The sequence below is a fragment of the Pan paniscus genome, chromosome X (assembly GCF_029289425.2).
Source record: "Pan paniscus chromosome X, NHGRI_mPanPan1-v2.0_pri, whole genome shotgun sequence".
In the NCBI taxonomy this organism is placed as follows: domain Eukaryota; kingdom Metazoa; phylum Chordata; class Mammalia; order Primates; family Hominidae; genus Pan; species Pan paniscus.
Genome location: NC_073272.2, coordinates 150,722,245 through 150,747,008, shown reverse-complemented (window position 1 = coordinate 150,747,008; position 24,764 = coordinate 150,722,245). Strand labels below are relative to the sequence as shown.

General features: G+C 40.7%; 1 protein-coding gene across 3 annotated transcripts in view; it reads right to left on the bottom strand.

The window, feature by feature from the left end:
* Positions 1 to 24,764, bottom strand: part of MTM1 (myotubularin 1) — a 104,765-nt gene that overhangs the window by 63,937 nt on the left and 16,064 nt on the right. For all 3 annotated transcript variants that reach the window (XM_034949406.3, XM_034949408.3, XM_034949407.3), the window contains exons 2-4: positions 16,476 to 16,548; positions 12,586 to 12,658; positions 10,470 to 10,564 (exon numbers count right to left, since the gene is read on the bottom strand). In XM_034949406.3, the coding sequence (XP_034805297.1) occupies positions 10,470 to 10,564; positions 12,586 to 12,658; positions 16,476 to 16,538 (231 nt within the window). In that variant the 5' untranslated portion in view covers positions 16,539 to 16,548. The remainder of the gene's footprint in view (positions 1 to 10,469; positions 10,565 to 12,585; positions 12,659 to 16,475; positions 16,549 to 24,764) is intronic.

The window sequence follows — 24,764 nt, the reverse complement described above, 5'->3', positions numbered from 1 at the left end:
TTGCTGAACTCTAAAAACCCAAATCCTGACCAGGCGTGGTGGCTCACGCCTGTAATACCAGCACTTTGGGAGGCCGAGGCGGGTGGATCACCTGAGGTCAGTTCAAGACCAGCCTGGCCAACATGGTGAAACCCCGTCTCTGCTAAAAATACAAAAATCAGCTGGGCGTGGTGGCAGGTGCCTGTAATCCCAGCTACTCGGGAGGCTGAGGCAAGAGAATTGCTTGAACCCGGGAGGCAGAGGTTGCAGTGAGCCGAGATCACACCATTGCCCTCTAGCCGGGGGTAAAGAGCGAGACTTCATCTCAAAAATAATAATAATAATAATAATAATAATAATCATCATCATCATCCTGGGGAAGGCAATGGGGAGATGTTGGTCAAAGGAGACAAAATTTTAGTTAATAGGAGGAGTAAGTTCCAGAGATCTACTGTACAACAAAGTGACTACAACTAACAACTATTGTGTACTAGAAAATTGCTGAGAGTAAATTCTAAATGTTCTGACCACACAAAATATGTATGTGAGGCCATGCTTATGTTAAGTAGCTTGATTGACTCATTCTACAATGTGTATGTATTTCAAAACACGTTGCACACGATATATACAATTTTTGTCAATTAAAAAATAAATTAAAGGGCTGGGCATGGTGGCTTATGCCTGCAATCCCAGCACTTTGGGAGGCGGAGGCAGGCGGATCGCTTGAGCCAAGGAGTTTGAGACCAGCCTGGGCAACACAGCAAGACCCTATCTCTACAAAAAATACAAAAATTAGCTGGCCATGGTAGTGTGCAGCTATAGTCCTAGCTACTCAGGAAGTTGAGGTGGGAGGACTGCTTGAGCTCAGGAGGTCATGGCTGCAGTGAGCTATGATTGCACCACTGCACTCCAGCCTGGGCAACAGCGAGACCCTGTCTCAAATCAATCAATCCAATGAATAAATGAAAAAATAAAAACCCCAAATCCTGAACAGGGTGGGCAAGGCCGAGGACATGTGGCCACCATCTACCTCTCTCACCTCATCTCTTGCCATTCTCCCCCAACTCAGCCATACTGTCATTTTTCATGCTTCCTTTGGTCTCAGGTCCTCTCATATGCTGTTCTCTCAGCTTCTTCTCACCTCCCCAGCCCCTGACTCACATCTAGGGAACTTATATGTATTCTTCAGACCCCAGGTCAAGCATTTTCTCAGGACAATTTCCCAGGCTCCTCAAACTATCGTGCCCCTGTACTACTCCCACGCAACACTGATCACAGCTTGTTATTATATATTGGCGTGACTATCAGAAGAATGTTTATCAATCCCATGAGAACTATAAGCTTCGTGAGGGAGAAACTGTCTGCTGTGCTCACCATCATATCCTAGCACCTGGCATAGTGCTTAACACATACTGGACTCTCAGATACTCAATGAATACAGAATGAAAGATTGGAACTAGAGCTAGAGAATTGGAAAGCAACTGACAATGGAGAAAAAAGAGGGTGAGGACAGAACTCTGGGGAAAATAATATTTAGGAGGTAGGAAAGAAAAAATGAGCCGCATAGAAGGCAAGAGGCAGAAATGAGAGGAGAGCCAGGAATGTATAGGGAAAAGGATAAAGGAAGGAGCAGTCAACAGAATCAATCCCTGCATAGAAATTTAAAAGTCAAGAACTCAACCAAGGCCACTGGAGTTGAGCAGTAAAGTAGTTTCAATAGGGAACAGAAGCCAGACCACAAGAAGTAAGGAGTCAATAGTACGGAAGTGGAAGCAGCATGTGTGGACTAATTTTTAAAGAAGTTTGTGCAATAAGGGGAAGAAAGAGGATGATAGTATCAGTGGTAGCAGGAATACAAGAAGGTGTTTTCAAATAAAGATACTTGGGCAAGGCTGGGTGCAGTGGCTCGCGCCTGTAATCCCAGCACTTTGGGAGGCGGAGGTGGGCAGATTACTTGAGGTCAGGAGTCCGAGACCAGCCTGGCCAACATAATGAAACAATGTCTCTACTAAAAATACAAAAATTAACTGGCTGTGGTGGTGCATGTCTGTAATCCCAGCTACTCGGGAAGCTGAGGCGGGAGAATCTCTTGAACCCAAGGAACCCAAGAGGTGGAGGTTGCGGTGAGCCGAGATCATGCCACTGCACTCCAACCTGGGCAACAGAGCTGTCTCAAAATGGACAGCTCTGTCCATTTTGGGAGGGGAGGGGAGGGGGAGGGGAGGGGGAGGGGAGGGGAAGAGGAGGGAAGGGAAGGGAGGGAATCGAGGGAAGGGAAGGAACCCAGGGAAGGGAAGGAACCCAGGGAAGGGAGGGAACCCAGGGAAGGGAGGGAAGGAAAGGAAGAAAGGGAAGAAAGGGAAGGGAGGGAAGGAAGGAAGGGAAGGAAGTTGAGCAGATTCACAGAGCGGGGGGAAGGAGAATCAAAAATGATGAAAACCAAAAATGTAAGACACAGAATAACCAATGGGGAACTAAGACTCCAGAGGAGAAAGGTGTAAAGAATGGGATTCACTTTGGAAAATAAGATGTCTGATTCCTTCCTCTCAGATGCGAGGGAAGGAGGAAAAAATGGGTGAAGGTAGACCTCCTTAGGTGGTGACAAGGGGACTTTTCAACAGAACAAGAGATGAGGTTAGCCAAAGAGCATGAAAGGTTTGTCACTGTAGTGGTGGAAGGTGTAGTGAGAAGTCAATCTGAGACCGAAGGAATTGCCAAAGCAGCGATGAGACCCTTTCTGAAAGCCTGAACTTGTAGTGGAACTAATTAATTAAACCTGTTATGTGACTTTCAACATCAGAGCTTAGTAGCTTACAGACCCTAAAGTTTGGGGATTAGCATGGGGACAAGGGACAAAGGAACCAAGGGTACTGGCAGGAATTAGGTTTTTGTTTTGTTTTGTTTTGTTTTTTAATGTGAAGAAGGCATTCATTTTGCAGCAGCAATATAAGAAGATGATTTAAGACTGGAAGTTTAAAATAATACCTATAGCATGGATCCTATGCTCCCACTGATGTTCCGATTTATGGACAGACTAGGGTGTTTTATTATAGTCTATTTAGCATTATTTCACCTACTATAAAATGAAAAGAGGTGCCAAATCCACTAGAGAGAAGGACCTGAAAAGGACAGTCTTGAAAAGTTTCCAATGCTTTTTTTTTTTTTCTTCAAGGAAAAAATACTACAGGAATCCTTTTTGGCTGTGCTTGTAATTAAGTGGACTGGCCTTCCCTCTGAAAAAGAATATAGGTCTGGCTTTGAAATGCTCACACTGAAAGGTAAACTCTGCCTCCCTTCCTGGTAGTATCCAAGGCTTACAGATCCAATGACAGCCACCAATAGAGATGAGGAAACCCGAGTACTGCTGCACTTGTTCCATGCCCAGCTCTTAGATGGCACAACACCCAGCACCCATCTGAAAGCCATTTCATAACCAGGTATTTGAGACAGAGTTTGACAGACATGTAAACTGCCTACTCGTCTTGATTCTCCAAATATTACCTTTGCACTGGCAACTCATCAGAAAAACAAAGTAGGCCACATTATATACTTCTTCACAGAAGCACTTTTACCAACTAAAAGTTAACACTGTATGCTCCATCTTTATAGAGAATCAACAAAAGAGCCATCAAATTGAAAAGGATTCAAGAATCTTTGGGTAATACACTGCCTGAAGAATTGAATCACTGTGTCACTATCTTTTAGAGAAAAGCCAAACAACAAATTTGTCCTTGAATTTAATCCAGGAAGAATGTGCTGTTTCTGACTTGTCTTCAGAAAATGAAAACTCTATATCCAACATGTTTCTCACCCTGCCAGCAGTCCTGAACCTAGAGCCAAATTATACTGACCAAGGGTTATGATCTGCTCCACTGGAAGCCTTAAAAGCCCCCATTCCTTTAGCTTCCTCCACATTTCCTATATTCCATTCTATTTTAAAAAGGGATGTGTGAAATGACCACGAGTGAGAAATACCAACTTTTGGATGGTGATTACCTCTGCTGTGAAGAGGGAGGAAAGGATGGAATTCCTTCAGCTGGGTGGTGGACCCACAGACATTTATGTTATTTTTCATAAGCTTTCTATAGCAAATACTTCAGAACGATTTTTAAGAGGAGTCGGGGGCAAATGGCAGAGATGGGGTGGGGATGAATGTATGCTCTAGGGGGACAAAATGGCTGCACGATAAGTCCACAGGTGAGGAGGCAGAGGGCTTGTTTAGGAAGACCAAGTTGCTTATGGGAGCCAAAGCACGGGGTGTATACACAAGGGAGGGGAGAAAGAGCAATGCTGGGAAGATAAGATGGCAGCAGAGTGGTGAGGACCGTGAACACCTGGCTAGGGAATGTGCGATAAGGTAGGAAAGGAGAGTTTCTGAGTAAGGGAATGAGAAGATTGCAGGTATGTCTTAGGGAGCAGATAGAATAGAAGGGAGAGATGCTGAAGTCAGGGAGGCCTAGCTGAAGGAGACTGCCAGGGCCTAGGAGACAGACACCGGGGATGAGGGTAGGGCAACGTGACTAGAAAGGATGAGACAAATGTGATGAAGTCTACAGAGAAGCGGGGATGGGTAGACAGAGGAGACTCCAGGGTGATGAGAAGAAAATGGCACCATTAAGAGAAACAAGAACACCAAAAGAAGGAACTCGGGGGAGGGAGAAAATTGAGTTGAACAATTTCAGCTTGACCATGAGTCTGGGATGCCAGGTGAAAACTCAAGGGATCTCCAGCAGGCAGTAAGGAAAGAGAAACTGGGGCTCAAAAGAGAGGTAGCACTAGGGGAAAAAACATGGCTAGGGTAGCGTCTGCTTTGCCTATCTGTCAGCTGTTGTCATGCTCAGATGAAAGAGTCAATGGAAAAAGGCTGGGTAAACTCTAAGGAGCTTTGTTACTATACAATTTCATGTGCATGGAAGTGACTAAAGCCAAGGGGGTAGCTTAAAGCCACGGGGAGAAGAATAAATGCAGAGCAGCTTGCTGAGGCCTGGAAGCTGCAGAATCTTTACAGAAAGAGCAAGGTGGAAGAGGACTGCGAGAAAGACCCAAGGACTCACATCTCCATGGAATCTGTTCTCGCTGGGGCTCCTGTGAGCCTCCTCCTGGCCACACACTCCATGGCCTCTTTTCATTCTTTATCTTACTGAAACTTGCAACATTTCACACCATGGTCTGCTCCCTTCCTTCTTGAGATTCTCTCTCCTACTGACTTCCATCACAGCCCTTTATCCAAAGATTTTCTACTGCTTTGGCTGCTGCCACTTGGTTGTCTCCACTGGCTCTTCTCGCTCTCCGCACCATGGAAAAGTGTCCATGTCCCCCGGGGTCCTCTCCTTAGCCCATATCTTTTTATGTTACATACTCTTCCCAGCTCATGAATGTCTGTGGTCTTTAGTGCTACCAATATGCTAATGACTTCAGAAGCTTCAGAGTCAGGTTTCCAACTGCTTCTGAGCCATTTCCACGTGGTAGTTGTAGAGCTGTAAGTCCATGCCTTCAGACTAATTTCCCCATTGGGCTTATCTACAACATATTCCTTCTCCTGTAATATGTCTATTCAGATGAATGGGAGCAGCTCCTATCTTTCAAGTGAAAGTTTGTTCAACTCCATCTTCCAAATGGCCACTCAAGCCCTCCAAATCTCTCATGGCTGTCCCCTCTTTTCTATCTCCACTATGACTGTATTAAGGCCCTTATCACTTACCTGGGAAACTAAAATAACTTCCTAGTTGGGCTTCCTGACTTCAGTCTCTCCCGCCCCTAACCCATCACACACACACTGCAGCCAGAGTTCTCTTCCTGAAATCACATTGGATATGTCATTGTCTGTGTAACTTGCATACTGCTTAACTGTGACTTATGAGACTCTTAAGGCTGCTGGCTCTTCTTCCAGCCTCATCCTCTTCTGTTCCCCACTCCTCCATCAACCCCCAATGTTCCAGCTCCAACCGATCATTCAACCATCTTCATAACAAATGGTGCTTTTCCATATTGTTATACATGCGATACAGAAAAGTACCATATAGACACGGTAACTCTCTACCTGATATGCTCCTTTTTCCTTCCTGTCCAGAAAATTGTTACCATTCTTCAAGAGTTGGTTCAAGTATCATCTCCTCTATAAAGCATTCTATGACTTGCTACACTGGCATAATCGTCTTTTCCCTTGTACATCTTCTTCCTTCTCACAGCACTATGCATACCACTGTAGGCTTTGTCATATTATACCACAATTACTCAACTCTATATCCTATGAGGTTATGCAGGCCTCAGGGTATAGTATTGTGCACCTTGCACAGTATTAAATTCACCATGGTGCTCAGTGAATGTTTCTGGAATGAAGACATGAATGCCTGAATGAACGAGGGTTAAGGTATCTTTCTCATGCACTAGAGCACCTAAACACAAAGTGCTCCTGGAAGGAATCCTGAAAGCAGTCTTACTCATGGTAGTCTACCAGATTACAGGGTATCACCTACCTACAGTAGGCCCTACTATAGTCACAACATTAACCCAAAGCCAAATTCCTTAGTACCCTCAAGGCCAAAAGGTAGCTATGGGATTTCTCAAATCCAGAAGCAATGTTAGTATTCAAGATGCCACAGTGTAGCAGGAGCCATACTGTGGTCAAACCACAGTGACTAGGCCTTTGCCCTCTGAGCAGCACTAACAACTTAGGAGCCCAATTCCTCCCAAGTTCACTCAATACACTTTTACTCTGTATTACTGTCTACCAGGACACTGTACTAGCTAGGCATGAAGGACCAAACGGACTCAGCATTTGATAAGACCACAGACATAGCAGCAAATAAATATGACAGAATCCATTCATTCAACACACACTGACTTAGCATCTTCAATGTGCCAGACTCCTTCCCAAGAACTGAAAGAACATCAGTGAATAGACAGACAAGCATCCTTGTCCTTAGAGAGACAACAAACAAGATGAATCAGTGAAATATATAACATAGGACACAGTGACAAGCACTCAAGAGAAAAATTAAACACAGAAAAGACATATTAAAAGTTTAGCTAAAGGGCCAGGGAAGGTTTCATAGCAATGTGTTAATAACACAGAGGCATGAAGAAAAGGCTGCAGGGACACAAAGAAGGAATGATTCCTTCAAGAGAAGCTGGGGAAGACTCCAGAGAGGGTGTGGCTCTTGAGGTAGGTTCTGAAGGATGACTAGCAGCTTCTGAAAGGGGTGGAGAAAGGGCATCCAGGTTCCGTGAGAATGGCACATGCATGATGGGAGAAGGAAAGGCTCTGCGTAGTTTGAGAACAATGCACTTGGGAAGAAGTGATGTAAGTCAAGGTTGGAGGAGTCAGAAGGACTTTTAGGCCATACCAAGAGAATGGATTTCACTCTGTGGGCAACAGGGAACCGATGATAGTTTTGGAACTGAGAAACAAGCTGGTCGGCCTCACTCTAAGGACGAACACGCTGGAGACAGGGCGTGGGCCAGAATGCAGGGGCAGACCAGGCAAGGAGGGCTAGGTAGAAGCAGGCCACTGTGGCAATCTCAGGACATGGACACTCTTTCTCTACTTCTCTGGGCAACAGGAGGCAGGGAATCTGCCCTTGACTCCTTACAAAATAGCAGAGCTGACTCCAGAATCAGACCACACACATCTGGACTCATCACTCCTACTGCAGTGTTTACATACCTGAAACAAACAGGTGTCCACTTCAAAACGCCAGTGAGATGACAGCTTTTTGTCAAACATGCAACAAAATTTTTTTCAGTTTGCAGCAGAATCCACAGTTAATGTTCTTGTTTAGGACTTTAATTGAAGAAACACTATGATGACTATGTTTTTAGACTCCTGTATAACCATTTAAATGGCATTCTTTATATGATGTTTTCTGCTGTCAGCTGCTTGCTTTTATACTTGGACTAAATGTTGTGGCCAATTGCTCAAAATGTTTATGTAAAACTTAGTGGAAGAAGAAATAAGTTAGTAGTCAGTGTCAGACAGGCATTTTATTCACCCACTCAGCACTAACTCCATCCTCTAGGGCATCATATACAAACAAAAATAAAACTTGCTGAGAATTCTCCCAATTGTAAAAGTAATACATGTTCATTCTGGGTTTTTGAAAAATATTGACAAGTGAAAGGAAGAAGACAAGACATGCATAATCCCCTTCTTCAGATAGCCCAAATACTGAAACCTTTGGTGTACTTCTTTCCAGCCTCTTTTCTACAGATAATTTTTGTTTTTCGTAGTTGAGGTCACACTACATACACAACCTTGTCATATCATCAGTTTGAATAACTTCCCCAGTTCATCATCAGTGACAGCATAAGGTGGAACTGGGTACACAGGGTGAGTCAAAAAGCCAAGAGTACAAGCAGCAAAAGGGACCATAATGTTTAATTGCAACTTTTGATAATTCTCACATATATTAGCATAAAATCTTTCAATCTATCCTAATTTGACCCTTGGGAGCAATACAGAATAAATCGAATCCCTGCTCCACAGAAAGGCACTTCAAATATTCAAAGATGGGTCCATCATGTCCCTTTTTAGTCATCTTTTCTTCAGACAAGATCAGCATTTATTTTGATCACTGCTCCAACTGCAGTCCCTTCACTAACCTGGTTATCTGTGTCTGAACTCTCTTCAGTTTGTTAATGTCCCTCTTAAAACTTGGCATCTGGCTTGGAATACAACACTTCAGATGGGGCTATTGTTACATTTTGTCTGGCAATTATGTTATACTTCTGTTAACTCAGCCTAGGGGAATATTAACTTTTTAATCAGTCATATCCAATTACTGGTTCAAATAAGCTTGGATCCGTTAAGACAGACCTCCCATCCTTTACTGATAACAACTGAGTAACTGTTATCTATATCAATTTTATATTATTAGTTTTGCTCCAATACCCTACCAAGTTAAGATCATTTCAAACCCTGATCCCATCACCTAGCACACATTGGCTAGTATGGGGTTTTTCATACATTGGAAATGCATGTCTTCTATGTGCTCCTCTGCATTGCATCAGAAATGCTGGAAAGGAAGGGCCCTACACAGCAAGATGTTAGCGACCACCCTTCCTAGCATTAAGCCTGAAATCCATAGGCTGTAACTCCACCTAAGTGTACTGCCACCATTTGGCCCAGGTGTCTTTACCGGGGTCTGTCATATGGCCTTGGTTCCATCAAGACAATGTGTCAATAACACTCCCAATGGTTGGTTTCTTTTCTAAGGACTTAAAAATCATGTTTAAAATGATTATTTGTAGAATTTTTGCCAATTGTTGCCAAGGGTGAACATGCAGCTCGCTGTTGTTAATTTTCAGAATCTTCTTTCCCATTCTGGAAATCTAGAACATTCACTCATCTCCACTCTTACTTAAAAGTTTGAACAGAGTCACATAAATAAAATGCCCTGTGGCCTGATCCATGTACATGTCCCTACAAGCACTGTGCTAGAGGAGATTCCAGAAGTTGGGGCAGCTATAAAAGTGGGCTCCCACAGCTAAGGCAATGGGGATAATAAACAGCATTTTTTCAGAATTCAGACATAATAATGAACACCATAAAAGAAAAAAAGATTAAAAGATACAAACTAATCTAGATTAGAACTGTCCTAAAAAATGGTGGGGTAAAAGCAATAAAACAAAAGCTACATTTCCCCGACAGCCTCAAGGTCACCTGTGTAGAAGCTGCTGATGGGCTACTCTCTGTGAACCCTGGACCTCTTTCCCCATTTACATCCTATCAAAATATACCTCCCCTTCAGGCTGACCTGGGCAATGACAACCCACCACATCCACTGGAAGTCCTTCGGTGACAGCCACAGCAGCTACTCACTCTCTCTTCCCTTTCTGGGGCATCTCTTTTCCATGTTATTGTCCTAGTGATGGAACATTCCTCAAAATGCTGTGACAAACCTTTCATGGTCAGGGATTGAAAAGGTAGAGTGGCAGTAAGCCATACCATAGTCATCCTAGTTCTACACTGCTACCTGGTGCTTTATCATTGAACACTTGGAAAAGTTCTAGAATGCTGGGCTTTACCCAGAAATTCACATCACTATCTTCCTCTGTGATATTTTAGAAAATATAACTGTGCCGGGACCACAGGTCTGGATATTCTGATGCAGTCTATCGAGGACATCTGTATTTTTTTATTTTTAACTTTTATGGATACTGTGTTGTTAAGCTCCATAAGTGGGTTTCATATGTGCTTCTGGCAAAGAACCACTGTTCTACACCTAACTTCTCCAAACTAGCAAATGGTTACAATTACTAACCCCTCCCCCACCATTATGAGGGATAAGACTTTTTTTAATTGACCCTGTTCCTTACATATACAAGTGTTAGTGTTAAATGAGTTTTGCATAAGCAAAAAATTAAGAGTTGAGAAGCAAATATACCCCATGTTAATTTGACCCACAGTCAATCTTGCAAAGTAGAAGAGAAACAATTTAGCATTATCTTTAACAGTTAGGGTCATCTTTATGGTCTTATATTCTACTTACCGTTTCCAAACTTCTTAAATAAAGACGATAATTTGTGATGTAAACTCTTCCCTTAATGGGGCCATTGAAAGGACATATGTAAATAACTTCTTTGTCTATTAAGATAAAAAAAGTACCCTAAAATAATGGAAATAGATACCAAGATACACAACAAATGGCACTAATTTAATATAAACTATTCAGCTAAGAATAACTACAATTTTAAAAATTACTGAAAAGGCTGAAAGCAAGCACTGGCAATGTTTCTACATTACCGTGCTGGGTTGAGTTGGGGTAGTGGGAGAACTAGTGGGGCCACACCACCTCCAGGCACTAACAGTGCTTCCCTGAGCTTTCCCACAATGCTGTCACTACCTGGGGCAAGGTGACAATAGAAGTGAATGAGAATACTGCTGCTGCTACCCTAAGGTGGTTGTAAAGGTAACTATTTGAGCTACTTCAGCCAGAGGACGGCAACTCACCTGGGACAGTCTCACGGACTAACCACTAGACTGAGAGATGAGGCTACCAATCTCTAACCACAGAAACATAATCATGTTTTTAATAAATAAATGTCAGCAGTAGAAATCTTTCCAGTTTATTCTGTCTTTTTTTGTTTTTGAGATAGGGTCTTGCTCTATTGCCCAAGCTGGAGTTCAGTGGCACAATCATGGCTCACTGCAGCCTCAACCTCTCAGGCTCAAGCAATCCTCCCACCTCAGCCTCCTGAGTAGCTGGGACTATGGGTATGCGCCACTGCACCCAGCTCGTTTTTTAATTTTTAGTAAAGATGAAGTTTTGCTGTGTTGCCCAGGCTGGTCTCCAATTCCTGGCCTCAAGTGATCCTCCTACTTTGGCCTCTCAAAGTGCTAGGATTACAGGTGTGAGCCACCGCACCAAACCTTTTTCTTTTTAATAGTCTAGAATAGAGTTTGGCTAGGTTCATTTCAAACACTGAAGTGATATAAAACAGGTGGCCGAAAGAATAGTACATCTTTGGTAGAATAAACATAAGGAGAAGCTAAATCAGAATAATTAATTATAATAGAAATATGCCTCTCATCTTTCAGGGATGTCCTTGAATGTGTTAATGACTCGTAATGATTTTGAAATCCCTTTCTCCTCAAGTTCTAAATAAAAAATACTTAATAAAGCTACTTTATGCTAGTTCCATTAGTTACCACCTGGGTTAAGGTTCAGGCGCTGATACCTACCACCAAAACTTCATATATGAAGACGATCAAAAGTAAAATATCTTCTTTGCTCTTATCCAGAAATCGGGATGAACACATCCCACTGGTCTCCATTTCAAGACTAGAATGTGTGCAAGTTTGTGGACTCAGAAGAGAATTTCTCATGGTGTATGGCTAATTCCCAAAGGTACCTCGCTGAGGCCCGCCATCTAATTAGCACCAGGTTTTAGCCATTTAAGCTAAACAACCCAGATCTGAATTAATCAAAAGGTTCCCTGGAACAATGGTCATCACATCTGCTTCAAATACATTGAAGTCTGAAAGGAGGGTGTTAATCCACATATAAAATTTGCCCAGAACATTAGCACTTGGCTTAGAAGCTGTCAAATGCTTCTATATTCTTAAGCCGTAGTGATCTAGCCCTTCCAAAGTTGATCCCTTCCTTTTAGTATACGTTTATCATGAAAAATAACATCAAAATATTACCTAAATACTAACTTCCATTTTCTGACAGATGAAAGATATTTTAAAGCAATATGTTCTCCTATACTTCAAAGAGGAGAATGATTAAGCCTTCAAGCCTTTAAGTTTATCATTTTAAAGCATGCATCATTGACTGGAAATCATTTTGCTCTTACAACCTTAAACCATGAGAGCTTATGGCTCCAATGAGAGACTTTCAAGAGATAATCCACATTTTTTTCCCCTAAATCATTCTCAGTCTTTGGTACAGACACAAGAATATCACTACCCTTGTGAGCATGAAGCTCTTGAAAGAACTCTTTAATCAAGAAAGGGATGCAGAGAGTTCTGTGTTAACGCTTCTAAACAAAGGTAGCCTATTTGTCTAAGCCTGACTGCTAAAGAGTAAGCGGGACTGAAGCCACCTGATCCTGCCAGACTTCTCCTCAAGTTATGCAAATCTTATGTCAGCAGGTCCTTACCAGTGATTAGTGTTTCTCCCGGAAGTCGAGGAACAGCCTCAGTGAGATCCCGATTGACTCCATCTCGAGACGTCTAGAAACAAAACAGATGCATCAGAAGTAATGACGTTACATTTACACACTGTTTTTAAGCAACTAGGAATACAAGCCACTAGAAATATGTTTTTTAAAGAAAAAGCATTAGAGATTTAGCATTTGGGAAAACTGGCACAAAAATTCAAACAAAAAAGTTACAATCTGGCACCAACATTAATTAGATGTGTCAAACTAGTATTAAATAATGCTAGCATGCTTTTCAATAATATTATTTTTTAAACTACATTTCCAAGCACTTTAAAGTTAACAGCTTTCGAGAAAGTGATAAAAAGTAAACATTAAGTGTGTTCTATAGATACACATACACTGTAGCAGCTTTCTTTTTTTCATATTCAGCCATCTTTTGGGAAGAGTAGGAAGGAAAACTTCAATTCCACAGAGGCTTAACTGAATAACAGCACAGCCATTAGCCAGAATCCTATTACAATGCCCGAAAATCATTGTGATTACCTATTGCGTTTCCTATTTCACTAAGACCCTTCCTCTCTTTTTACTTCCTCACATTTACTAAGATCCCTGTCCTAGATAAGAGGAAAGAGTGGTCTGTCAGAGAACTTTTGAGCTGGCAAAAGTCTTAGGAGCCATTTGTACAAATTCTTCACATCACTTTACTATTTCTCTAGGCTTCCTGGCTTTAGAGGTATTCCCAAGCATGTGCCTCATTCAATCACTTCCACAGCTCTGCTAGGTGGGCACAGTAATATTAACCACTACAACCTGCAGGCGAGTTCGCAGAGCCTAATTTGCCATAGCTACCCATTGTCTTTCAGGTTATTCAGCTGCCCTAGTGGATTAATACGAAGATGTGTTGCAGGTGCTAGTCTGATGACATTTGAGGCACATCACTAACATCTGTTTGGGCAAAAAGTTTTTTTCAGCAATATTTCATTTTTTTCTATTTGTTGTCCAAAATCACACTGCAATCATTTCATAAGTGAAGTTACTCATGCTTCCGTTAGAGCAGTTTTGTGAGTATTAAGTGAAAAAATATATATACAAGCACACTTTTATTTTTTGAGACAGTCTTGCTCTGTTGCCAGGCAACAGTGGTGCAATCTTGGCTTACTGCAACGTCTGCCTCCCAGCTCCCAGGTTCAAGAGATTCTCATGCCTCGGTCTCCTGAGTAGCTGGGACTACAGGTGTGTGCCACCACGCCCAGCTAATTTTTGCATTTTGAGTAGAGACGGGGTTTCACCATGTTGGCCAGGCTGGTCTTGAACTCCTGGCCTCAGGTGATCTGCCTGCCTTGACCTTCCAAAGTGCTGGGATTACAGGTGTGAGCTACTGTGCACACTTCTGTAAACTATCAGAGGCTATGCAAATGGGGAGAATTATTATGAAACAAGAGAAATGTGAATTGTATATTCAGGTGAGATATAAGCTGTCAAAGAGGGGTGTTATGCTGAATCTTTAATGTTTTTTTTTTCATTCAGAGGCAGAATGAAAATTCCTAGCCAATTTAAAAAATTTTCTAGTACTTGCAAGCTAAACATTTTAACCAGCTGGGCAAGACAAACTGTTCTCAGCCAGGAATGCCTTCCTCAATGAGAAGCAAAACCACACACCTTATATAAATTGTAAGAGAGGAAAGAAATTATCACCCTTTAACACTCCCTCTCACTAACTAAAAACAGGCATAACGAGCAAATGCAATACTCAGTATACCTTTTAAATACCACAGTTCTAGGTCAACCACAAAATAAGGGAAGTGAATGTCTGATTAAAACAGGATAACATGGGATTAACATAGGCTATACATTATACCAGAGCAGCATTACACAAAGGATTTATAGTTACATTCTTGAAATTACTCCTGTGTTTAGAACTGATTCTGGTAACATAAAAATACTTAAATACAATAAAAACATATAATCTTGGAGATGAGGATGGTCCTTGTAGGTACCCAAAACAGAAAATATAGATTGATATATGTGATCACATAAAAACTTTAAACTTCAGTATTTCAAAATCAAAATACCATAAATACAATTAAAAGGCCAACAATAAATCAGGAAGAAGACTTGTAACATATTATAGAGCTGATTATCAAAATATAAGGAACAAGCCAGGTGTGGTGGTCCATGCCTGTAATCCCAGCACTTTGGGAGGCTAAGGCAGGTGGATAGCTTGAGGCCAGGAGTTCAAGACCAGCATGGCCAACATGGTGAAACCCCAACTCTACTAAAAATACAAAAATTAGCCAGGTGTGATGGTGCACACCTGTAATCCCAGCTACTCGGGAGGCTGAGGCACGAGAATCACTTGAACCCAGGAGGCAGAGGTTGCAGTGAGCCAGGATTGCACCACTGCACTCCAGCCTGAGGGACAGAGTTAGACTCTGTCTCAAAAAAAAATTATACACACACACACATATACACACACACACGGAACACATAATCAATAAGAACTCCCCTCAAAATCCCCAAAAGCCAAATAAAGGACATGAACAATCACTTCACAAGAGAAATGCAAACTAATAACAAACACACTTTTATTTACTTATTTGAGACAGGATCTCACTCTGTCGCCCAGGCTGGAGTGCAGTGGTGAGATCTCGGCTCACTGCAACCTCTGCCTCCCAGGCTCAAACAATCTCCCACCTCAGCCTCCTGAGTAGTTGGAACTATGGGCGCACGCCATCACACTCGGCTAATTTTTTGTATCTTTGGTAGAGACAGGGTTTCACTATGTTGCCTAGGCCAGTCTTGAACTCTTGAGCTCAAGTGATCCTCCCACCTTGGCCTCCTAAAGTGCTAGGATTACAAGCATGAGCCACCTCACCTGACCATAAACACACTTTTTTAAAAAAGGTTAACCTCATTAGTAATCAAGAAATACCAATGAAAAGATCACCTTTTGCTCCCTTCTGATTGCTTAGGCATCTCTGTCCACCTGGTGGGAGTATAAATTAGCCTTTCTGGTGGATAATCTTAGGGCCTTAAAGGGCCATGAATAAAGCTTATTTTAAATTAATCCCTTCCTTTGAATGCACATTCCAAAATCTCCCTCTAATTACACAATCTCCCCCTGGATACCTTGAACCATTTTCTGTTAAAGTTGTATTTGTTTTGGTTATGCAACAATTTTATCATAATTAGAAAATAATGCCAATATTTAGGAAGGCGTAGCAGCCTGCTCAGCAGGCCTTAGCCTTCCAGTATGTCCTTCAGCAACCTTTCCAGGTGGAGGATTGCCTAGTACCTTAAACATAAGGTCTAGCAGTAATTTCACGAGACAGAGGTTTTCAAAAATGAAGTTATGTGAAAGGATTTACAAATGTAAAACTCACTTAACACATATAAGGTATTCTATCTAAAAGCTTTTCTGGGCCGGGCGTGGTAGCTCACTCCTGTAAATCCCAGCACTTTGGGAGGCCGAGGCAAGTGGATCACCTGAGGTCAGGAGTTCAAGACAAGCCTGGCCAACATGGTGAAACCCCGTCTCTACTAAAAATACAAAAATTAGCCGGGTGTGGTAGCACGCGCCTGTAATCCCAGCTACTAGGGAGGCTGAGGCAGGAGAATCACTTGAATCTGGGAGGCGGAGGTTGCAGTGAGCTGAGATCTCGCCACTGCACTCCAACCTGGGCTATGGAGCGAGACTCTGTCTCCAAAAAAAAAAAAAGCTTTTCTAGAACAAGGTGAGACAATAAAGAAACCACATGTATAAATGTATTTATATGTGAATGAATAATAAAATTCATAATTCAATAGGCCAGCCCAAAATGACCTAATATTCAAATATCAAAATAAATGCAAGGAAAGAGACAGATAAATCTGAAAATTCAACTTACCCTCTTAATAGACTCATTCTCCAAGGAGTGTGAATTATATTTAGAAGTTGATGCAGAAGCCATCCTGGAAACTCTACCAAGAAACACAACATTCAATATCAACTGAATTTGTATGCAATTTCAAACATATGTGACATCTGAGACTTAAATATGGCAACTGAGAGCAAACGGTACTACTTTACAGGTTCTATTTCCATACTAGGCCCCAGTGGTAATAAGACATACAAACGATGAACCAGAGCACAGGCAGTATGTGAGAGCTCCAATAAAGGTGCAGGGGACTAGGGGAGAACAGACAAGGGGAGCTAAATGCACAAGGGGGAGCTCAGCAGAAGACGCCATACACATTCCAGGAATTTTAATTCCTAGTGCTCTAATTGCCATCTAAAAAAACTTAATGTTTATTAATTGTGCAACAGGCCTCAAATTTCCATACTCCTTAATTTTTAAAGATAATTTAGAGGCAGCCGAGCAGAATGAAAAAAGAATGGACAATTTAACTCACACTATTTTCTCTTTTAAGAATTTTGTTTTCTCCAAATGATGGCAGTTTAGAGTGGCATGGATTTGATTGAAATCAAATTGGTAAGATTTGATTTAATCAGTATTTTCTAGGGAAAGTATATACTTCATTTAAATAATGCATATTCATCACAATTCAGGCATAAATGAAAGCATTATATTCAGAACATACACAAATACCATTTTAACGCAAGGATTTATTTAGACTTAAGAAGATTACAGCAACAACAGAACACTAAGTAATGCTTTGGTTATTTTATCAAAGTTTAGGACACAGATAGATACATATAAAGTCGGCGGGAGGTAAACTACATCCAATTCAACAAGGTGACTGTGGATATTTATAAATATCTTTTTGCCAGGCTGTATTAAGAGCAACCAGACACACTAACAAAATCCAGCAATGGAGAACATTAACCCATTTATGCCGGAGGTTGCAAATTATTTTTGTGAAAAATCAGACCTTGGTGATGACCTTGAGCAGCAGGATGTAAATAACTCCCACAAGCTTAGCGTTCCAATAGTGGAACACTAGGCATAAATGGGTTAACACACCTTGGCACAAAATCTAGTGGGATTTAATAGCTTCACAGTACTGGCCACTGTCCTTAAGAAATAGTCGAGAGGTGACGAAGTCACAGAAAAAGACAGCCACCAGGATGAAGAGGTGGGGAGATGGCCAGATAGGGGCCATCTTACAAGGTTAGGACTGTCAGGATTCCCCCGTGAGAGTTCAACACTACAAGGCCAAGGCTTGTGTCTGTCTGGTTCGTGGCTGTATCCTGGTGCACACTGGAACTCACAACTATCTGGTGAATGATTATGCGGCAAATATACAATACTGTGAAATGTCATGATGGGGCAAACATGTATACTAGTTCACCAAATCCCAGAACACTGGAACTAGGCAACTACCACTGATGCTTGAAAATTAACAATTAGAGCAAAATACGTCTTTATAGAAAGAGATACTCAACTTAGAAGAGCTGAAACTACCTACAGGTAGCACAATGCAAAATTAAAAGTAACTTTTTAAAAAGATTAATGAATAACACTAAAATGAATTAAATTCAGACAAAATCGTAAAATATGCTTTGAAAAACCTTTCTAACCTTAAGTTCATGTCCAAGCAAAATAACCCATTATTCTCAGAGACAGCAGAATGGATGAGATGAACTATGGAGCAAGTCAGATGTATCTGCTCTGAAATTTTTCTATTGACAAAACAAGACTATATATATTAGGGGCAGATTTTCTTCAGTAACAGATATAAAACTACCTTTTAGTATAGATACTTTAATATTTAAAATGCTTCACTAATGTAAGTCAACATTTTAAAACAAAAAGTTAAATTCTTACTATCAAGTCAGTAGAAAAAATCTAAAATCCTGGTTGTACAGTCAACTCAGTCAACGTCACCACCCTGTTTATTCATGGGCCATAAAAGAATGATGAGTCTTCCTGCTATTTCTGATTTTCATGAAAAAATTTCAATTTAAAATGAATATAAAGGACGAAATCCCTCATTTTCCCTTCATTTAACTGTTTTACTACAACTCACATACCATACAGTTCACCCTTTTCAAGTGTACAATTTAAAGGTTTTTAGTATATCCAAAGTTGTGCCACCCATCACCACAATCAATTTTAGAACACTTTTACCATCCCAAAGAGAAACCCCACCCCATACCCATTAGCAGTCACCCACCACTCCCAATCCTCCAGCAACCACGAATTTGCTATCTCTATAAATTTGCCCACTTTGGGAATTTCATATAAATGAAACCGAACAATATGCAGTCTTTATGTCTAAAGCTCTAATTTTTAGAGGAACACCAGACACCACTACTACTGTTAATAGTTGGATCAAGTACACATCCGAGAAATCCAAAGGTCCAGATAACATGTGCCAGTTCCACAATGAGGCTTACTTTAAAATCTCATCAGTGAGCCTCTCTTTGTTGAATGGTTTTGATTGATCCCTGAAGATTATAGAAGCTGGAACAGCATCATGCTGGTGTGCACAAATGTTGCAGCTGACTACATTCAAATTCCAACTCTCCAACTCACCATTTGACCTTGAGTAGGTTATTTAACTTCTCTGGGCTTTGGTTGCTATTACCCCCATTTTACATCAACATTATTAGGTGAAACAAATGAATTAATACATTCATGAAGGGCTTGGAACCACACAGTGTATCTGTTAACAAATTACTAGTATTTTTTAAATTTTTAATTTTTATGAGCACAAAAGGATAGCTAGTGAATGCCAATGTCTTAGCCAATTCTACAAATTAGTCCTGACCTTGGAAATACTAGGAGAAAAGTTAACTAATATAGGGATAGCGCATGGCTAGCAGCCACTCAGTTATAAAGTGCTTTTTGCTTAAAAAAAAAAAAAAGACAATAATGACTCTAATAGGAAAATGGAAAGCAGTGTAGTACTTTGGAAAATGTACTAGACAGGTGTGTACAAGCCCTGGGCTGTCTCTAACTTACCAAGCAAAGAAAGCTCATCCATATCTTCGTGTATAAAATGACTATGTTAGTGTAAAGGCAGTTGGATGATAATCAGAAGCTACAGTGAAGTCTACAAAAATCAGCTACCCTTTTGGTTACAGAGTATTTCATCCCAAAGCCCTAACAATCAAGTTTTTTTATCCTTTTTATTTAAAAAACAAACAAAAAAATGTTGATTTTTGGCTACCTTGGCTTTAAAGCAAAAATTAAAAGTTGATTCCGTATATATATGTTAACTACAGCATTCTAACCAGAGGTAGACTTCTATCACTCTTGATCCCCCAAAATAACCTTTGAGATGATTTAAGCCCAACCCTCTCCTGTTACAGAGGAGATGCGGGGGGCCTAGAGGGTGTGTGACAAGGTCCTGGAGTGACTTACTGGCAGGGACAACTCTAGCCTAGGTCTCCCTGCATTGCAGAGTCCCTTCTACCTACAGAAAAGTGCTTCTAAGTGGTCTCTGGAAGGAAACCAGGTTGCACGTGACTGGTCCCAATCTCAGTAGAACAGCTTGAGACTAAGAAACATAGTTAAGAGAACTCAACTCACCCAGCCAACCAACCTTTGGGGCCTCTAAGCCCCAAGAATTTTATCTGTTTTATTTATTTACAGCACCTGTAACAGTGCCTGGCACCCAAAAGATACTTAACAGGTATTTGTTAAATGAGTGAATGAACTGGGCAATTAAGGATTGGCCAAGGAACATAACAGTTGTTGGCAGTGTAATATTTCACTTAAGCCAGAGGTTCATACAAACTCATGTTTGAAATGGTACGACAAGGCCTTGGCTGATCAGGATGGTCCAGGCAGGGTGGTTCTGGGCAGCAGATTTAAGTGTATATACTGTTATGTAGTTAACTGCAGGGTTAACTTGTACCCCTTTGAAACGATTTGCACTGAAAATAATTTGAGTAATGCTACCTTCCCTTATAGACTTTTCCATGAACATTTCAAATTAAGGTACAGCCGTCCCAGTACAGGGGGCTGGGATTGGTCAGTTGAATCTGTGGAGGCAGATACAAAAACCTCTTTCACTGCGCCCTTTTTCCAGACTAAGGAACTGTTTTTCCTTTTCTGTTGAATATGAAAAACAACAATACACAAACCTGAAGCACACATTAACTAAAAACATTAAAAAATGCATGCCATTTTAACGCTTATGTTAAGAATCTAAAAGCAGCAGAACTAGAAAATAATTTTGATCTCTGCCTCATAGGGCCTTTGCAAGCAAACTGTAAACACCACGGAGAGCTCTATTTCCCATCATCACCTGAGTTGAGATCAATGGCCCTGAGTGGTTTTTCTGAACTTTTCTGTATACAAACAAAACAGTGACAAAGGTATGCAGCTTTTGTCTTTTGATGAGCCTTAATGTGGTTTATGACTCTGTGTTGGCATTTACGTTAAGTTCAATCATGCTCTTTCTCTGGAAAGATGCTGCTTATGGAAACATACTGAGACTTAAAACTTGACTTCTAAAGTTTGTCAGAGAACAAGCAGCCTCTCCGTTCAGAATTCCAGGTCTTTCTAAGGTAGTTGTCCTTACTTAGAAGTCTGTTTTCAAAAAGATGCCAAATCTCTTTGGCAGTGGTGCTCAATACCATCAGACCCGAAACTCCCTTTTTATAAAACAAATTTCTGTAAAGTCCCCTTTGCTAGGCTGAAATGAAAACCATGGATATCCTCAATCTAAACATGATACAAAATCAATATACTGTACTAACTCCAATATAAAGGAGAAATAAAAGGACAGTGATTTATAATAAAATAATGTATTTTTCAATGAATTACACCATAACCAAAACATGCCCCCATTTCCAATTTGGCCTCTAGGGGGAGCGTCACCCCCAATGAGAACCATTCACAGAGTTCTGTACCTGGAGTGCCAGTAAACACAGGATTTACTATAAATTTATTCTGATTTTTTGCATTAAAGTAGCTTGGATTGTAGGCCACCTAGGATGCAAAAAAATGAAACATACCTTGAGACGTCCTCAACCAAATCACTGTGAACCAAGATAAATGTTCATATTCCAGCCATTTTGAGACCAGGTACACCATCAATTTAACACATATATTTGTTTATTTGGGGGGAATAAGTGCTCAACTCACATGAAAATAAACTATGATCTGCAAAAGCAGAAGTTTGGTTCATTTTTATACATTTTCCTTTGAACAAGGGACTGACAAATTTTCCGTGTAAAGGGCCAGATACCCAGACATTCCTGTTGCAACTACTCAGTACTGCGTTGTAGCACTGAAGCAGCAATATGTAAATAAATGATGGGCTATATTCCAATAAAATTTTATTTACAAAAACAGGCTGTCACGCCCTGCATTAAGCTGTTAAAATAATTCCCATGTGAACCGTCTTCAGCCAAAGTACATAATAATCATATTCTCTTAAACTAAAAAACAAGCTATTAACCCCACCATTGAGAGCTTGTCAAAATGCCACTATGCCCACCTACAAAACAGTGTGATATAGTTGAAAAAAAGGAAGGGATTCTGTATTCAGACCAATTTGTGTCTCAGATCCCAATTCTCTCACTTAATTACTGCAGTTTCCAGTCTGTAAAATGGGTGTGATGCCAGCCCTCACAGTGCTGTCATGAGGAACAGGTAAAATTATAGCACAGCAGATGGCATAACAAAGATGCTCAAACACCAGTTCCCTTCCTCCTACCAGAGATGCTTTATGCTTTTTTTTTTTTTTTGAGACAGAGTCTCACTCTGTCGCCCAGGCTGGAGTGCAGTGGTACCACCTCAGCTCACTGTAACCTCTGCCTCCTGGGTTTGAGTGATTCTCCTGCCTCAGCCTCCTGAGTAGCTGGGATTACAGATGTGTGCCACCATGCCCAGATAGTTTTTGTATTTTTAGTAGCGACAGGATTTCGCCACGTTGGCCAGGCTGGTCTTGAACCCCTGACCTCAAGTGATCCGCCCACATCGGCCTCCTCCTGTGGTGCTAGGATTACAGGCATGAGCCACCACACCCAGCCCAGTGAACTCTTAAGTCACTCCCCAAACTGGTGCTAATATGTTAGGTTGGTTGTCCACAAAATATACCATATCCTTGATTGCCTAACCATTCTGCACACAGGTTTTCTAAGATGATCAATCTAATCTTGCCAAGACTCCAATCAGCTTTACAGTAGTTTACCTTCAAATATGCCTCCTTCCATTAAAAAAAGAAAACACTTGACTCCTAGCCCAGGGAATCTTTCTGTGAAATACTTAACATACAGATCTCATCTCATTACTTTCTATTCAGGCTCAGATATCTAAAAATAGGCTACAAATCTAACTATATTTACTCCAAAAAAGGATCCCCCAAGTAAGTGGCTTACTGTCCACATAGACACATGTAACAGAAGCATTAGAGCTTCTTGATTTGTCTTGGTCACTTCAAATCTTAGGGCTACAGTGTATTTGGTTTGATGATTCCTCTTTGAAAATTATATGATGCTATATAGTATTTCATTTAAAATCTCACTCTCTGTATAATTTTGATATTTACAATTCATTTTAAACATGATGATATACCTACCCTTATTTCTTTAAATGTTGCAAAGACGTTTGGCTAAAAATAATATAATTCAGACTCAGTGGAGAATGCATTTTGAATCATTTTTTCCAGTGGCTAGTGATGGATTTGGGCTGATCTCTTCACCCTATTTCTTGGTCCCCTCACGACAAATGGCACATCTTCAAGACAGCTGATTGGCTTTAGTGGCATGAGCTGTGGCCATGGAACAGGGTAACTTTAGAAATTCTTCATAAATTGAAAGTGATATGGTAAGTAAACTATTAGAAAAGTCAACTACTATCAGGTTGTCTGTTTTTAATGTACAAAGGCTACGTAGCAATACTGCACACATTTAAACAGATCATTAAACTCACCAATGGATTTTTTAACAGTCAAATACCTGCCAGTAAACAAAGTTTTAAAATAGGAACAAGATCAAGTTCCCGTGCATCTGCCAATTCCAAAACTCATGAACCCAGCTGATCTTCTCAATGAAAAAAACTGCATTTTATTGAACTATTTTCCCCTGTGAGAACTATTCACAAAAAGTACATTTTAAATTTATAAGTAAACAGTAACTTATTTAGCAAAAGTTAAAACAGTAATTGTTGAAGAATAGAAACGTATAAATAGTTATAACTATGATAGTAACAAAGGTGCCAGATCAAAACATCTCCTTACTTTCCAAGAACCTTCTCAGGTCTGGGCTAAAGGACCCCAAAGAAAAGCCCAGGCATTGGGCATTACTGATGAAGATTCTTCCGAGCAGAATCAGTAGTGGAGGAGGGGGGAAAAAAGGAACTCTAGAGTGGATGTGCACAGTATCTAGAAAACTGAAGAGAGGAGAAAAGGTTGGAGATAACCTGCCATTTGGAACAATTCCTCTAGGTACTCTCATTTGAAGGCAGAAGCAGGGGCTTCGTTGGCATATGCTTTGTTGGCATTTACCTGCTTCAAAACATGGAAAGCTTTTCCTGACCTCCCCCTACACACACATACACACACACACTCTCTCTCTCTCTCTCTCTCTCTCCACTTCTCTGTACACCATACATATTTCTAATATAGTCAGCCCTTCACATCCAGGAGTTCCACATCTAGGGATTCAACCAACTGCGGATCAAAAATATTTGGGAAGAAACACAAAAAACAGTATGACAAAAAATAATACAAATACAAATAATACAAATAGAAAAATACTTCAAATACTAATTTTTATTTGTATTTACATAGCATTTCCATTGTATTAGGTATTATAAGTAATCGATAGAGGACTGAAAGTACACAGGAGGATATGCAAGGTTATATGCAAATACTATGCCATTTTATATCAAGGACTTGGGCATCCAAGGATTTTGGTATCCTCGGGAGTCCTGGAACCAGTTTCCCGCAAATACCAAGGGACGATTGTATTTCATTTCTTACCCTGTACTTATGCCTTGACATTTTGTGTCCCGTCTCTTAGATTTCTAGAACTTCCTAAGGCCAAGGACCACGTTTTCCATTCTGGCACCAGCACAAAGCACAGTTTGGGTACTCAGTATTCAGTGAACAAACAAATGTAGCATCACCTTCATAAACTTTCATGACTTTGGAGAAGTTAGTCATCAGTCATTAAAGGTACTCCAACCTACCTCCCTAGGGCTGATTTTTAGGTTTATATTCCCTTGCATATCTTTAAAATTTTCCACATGTATACATCCCTAAATAATATGATT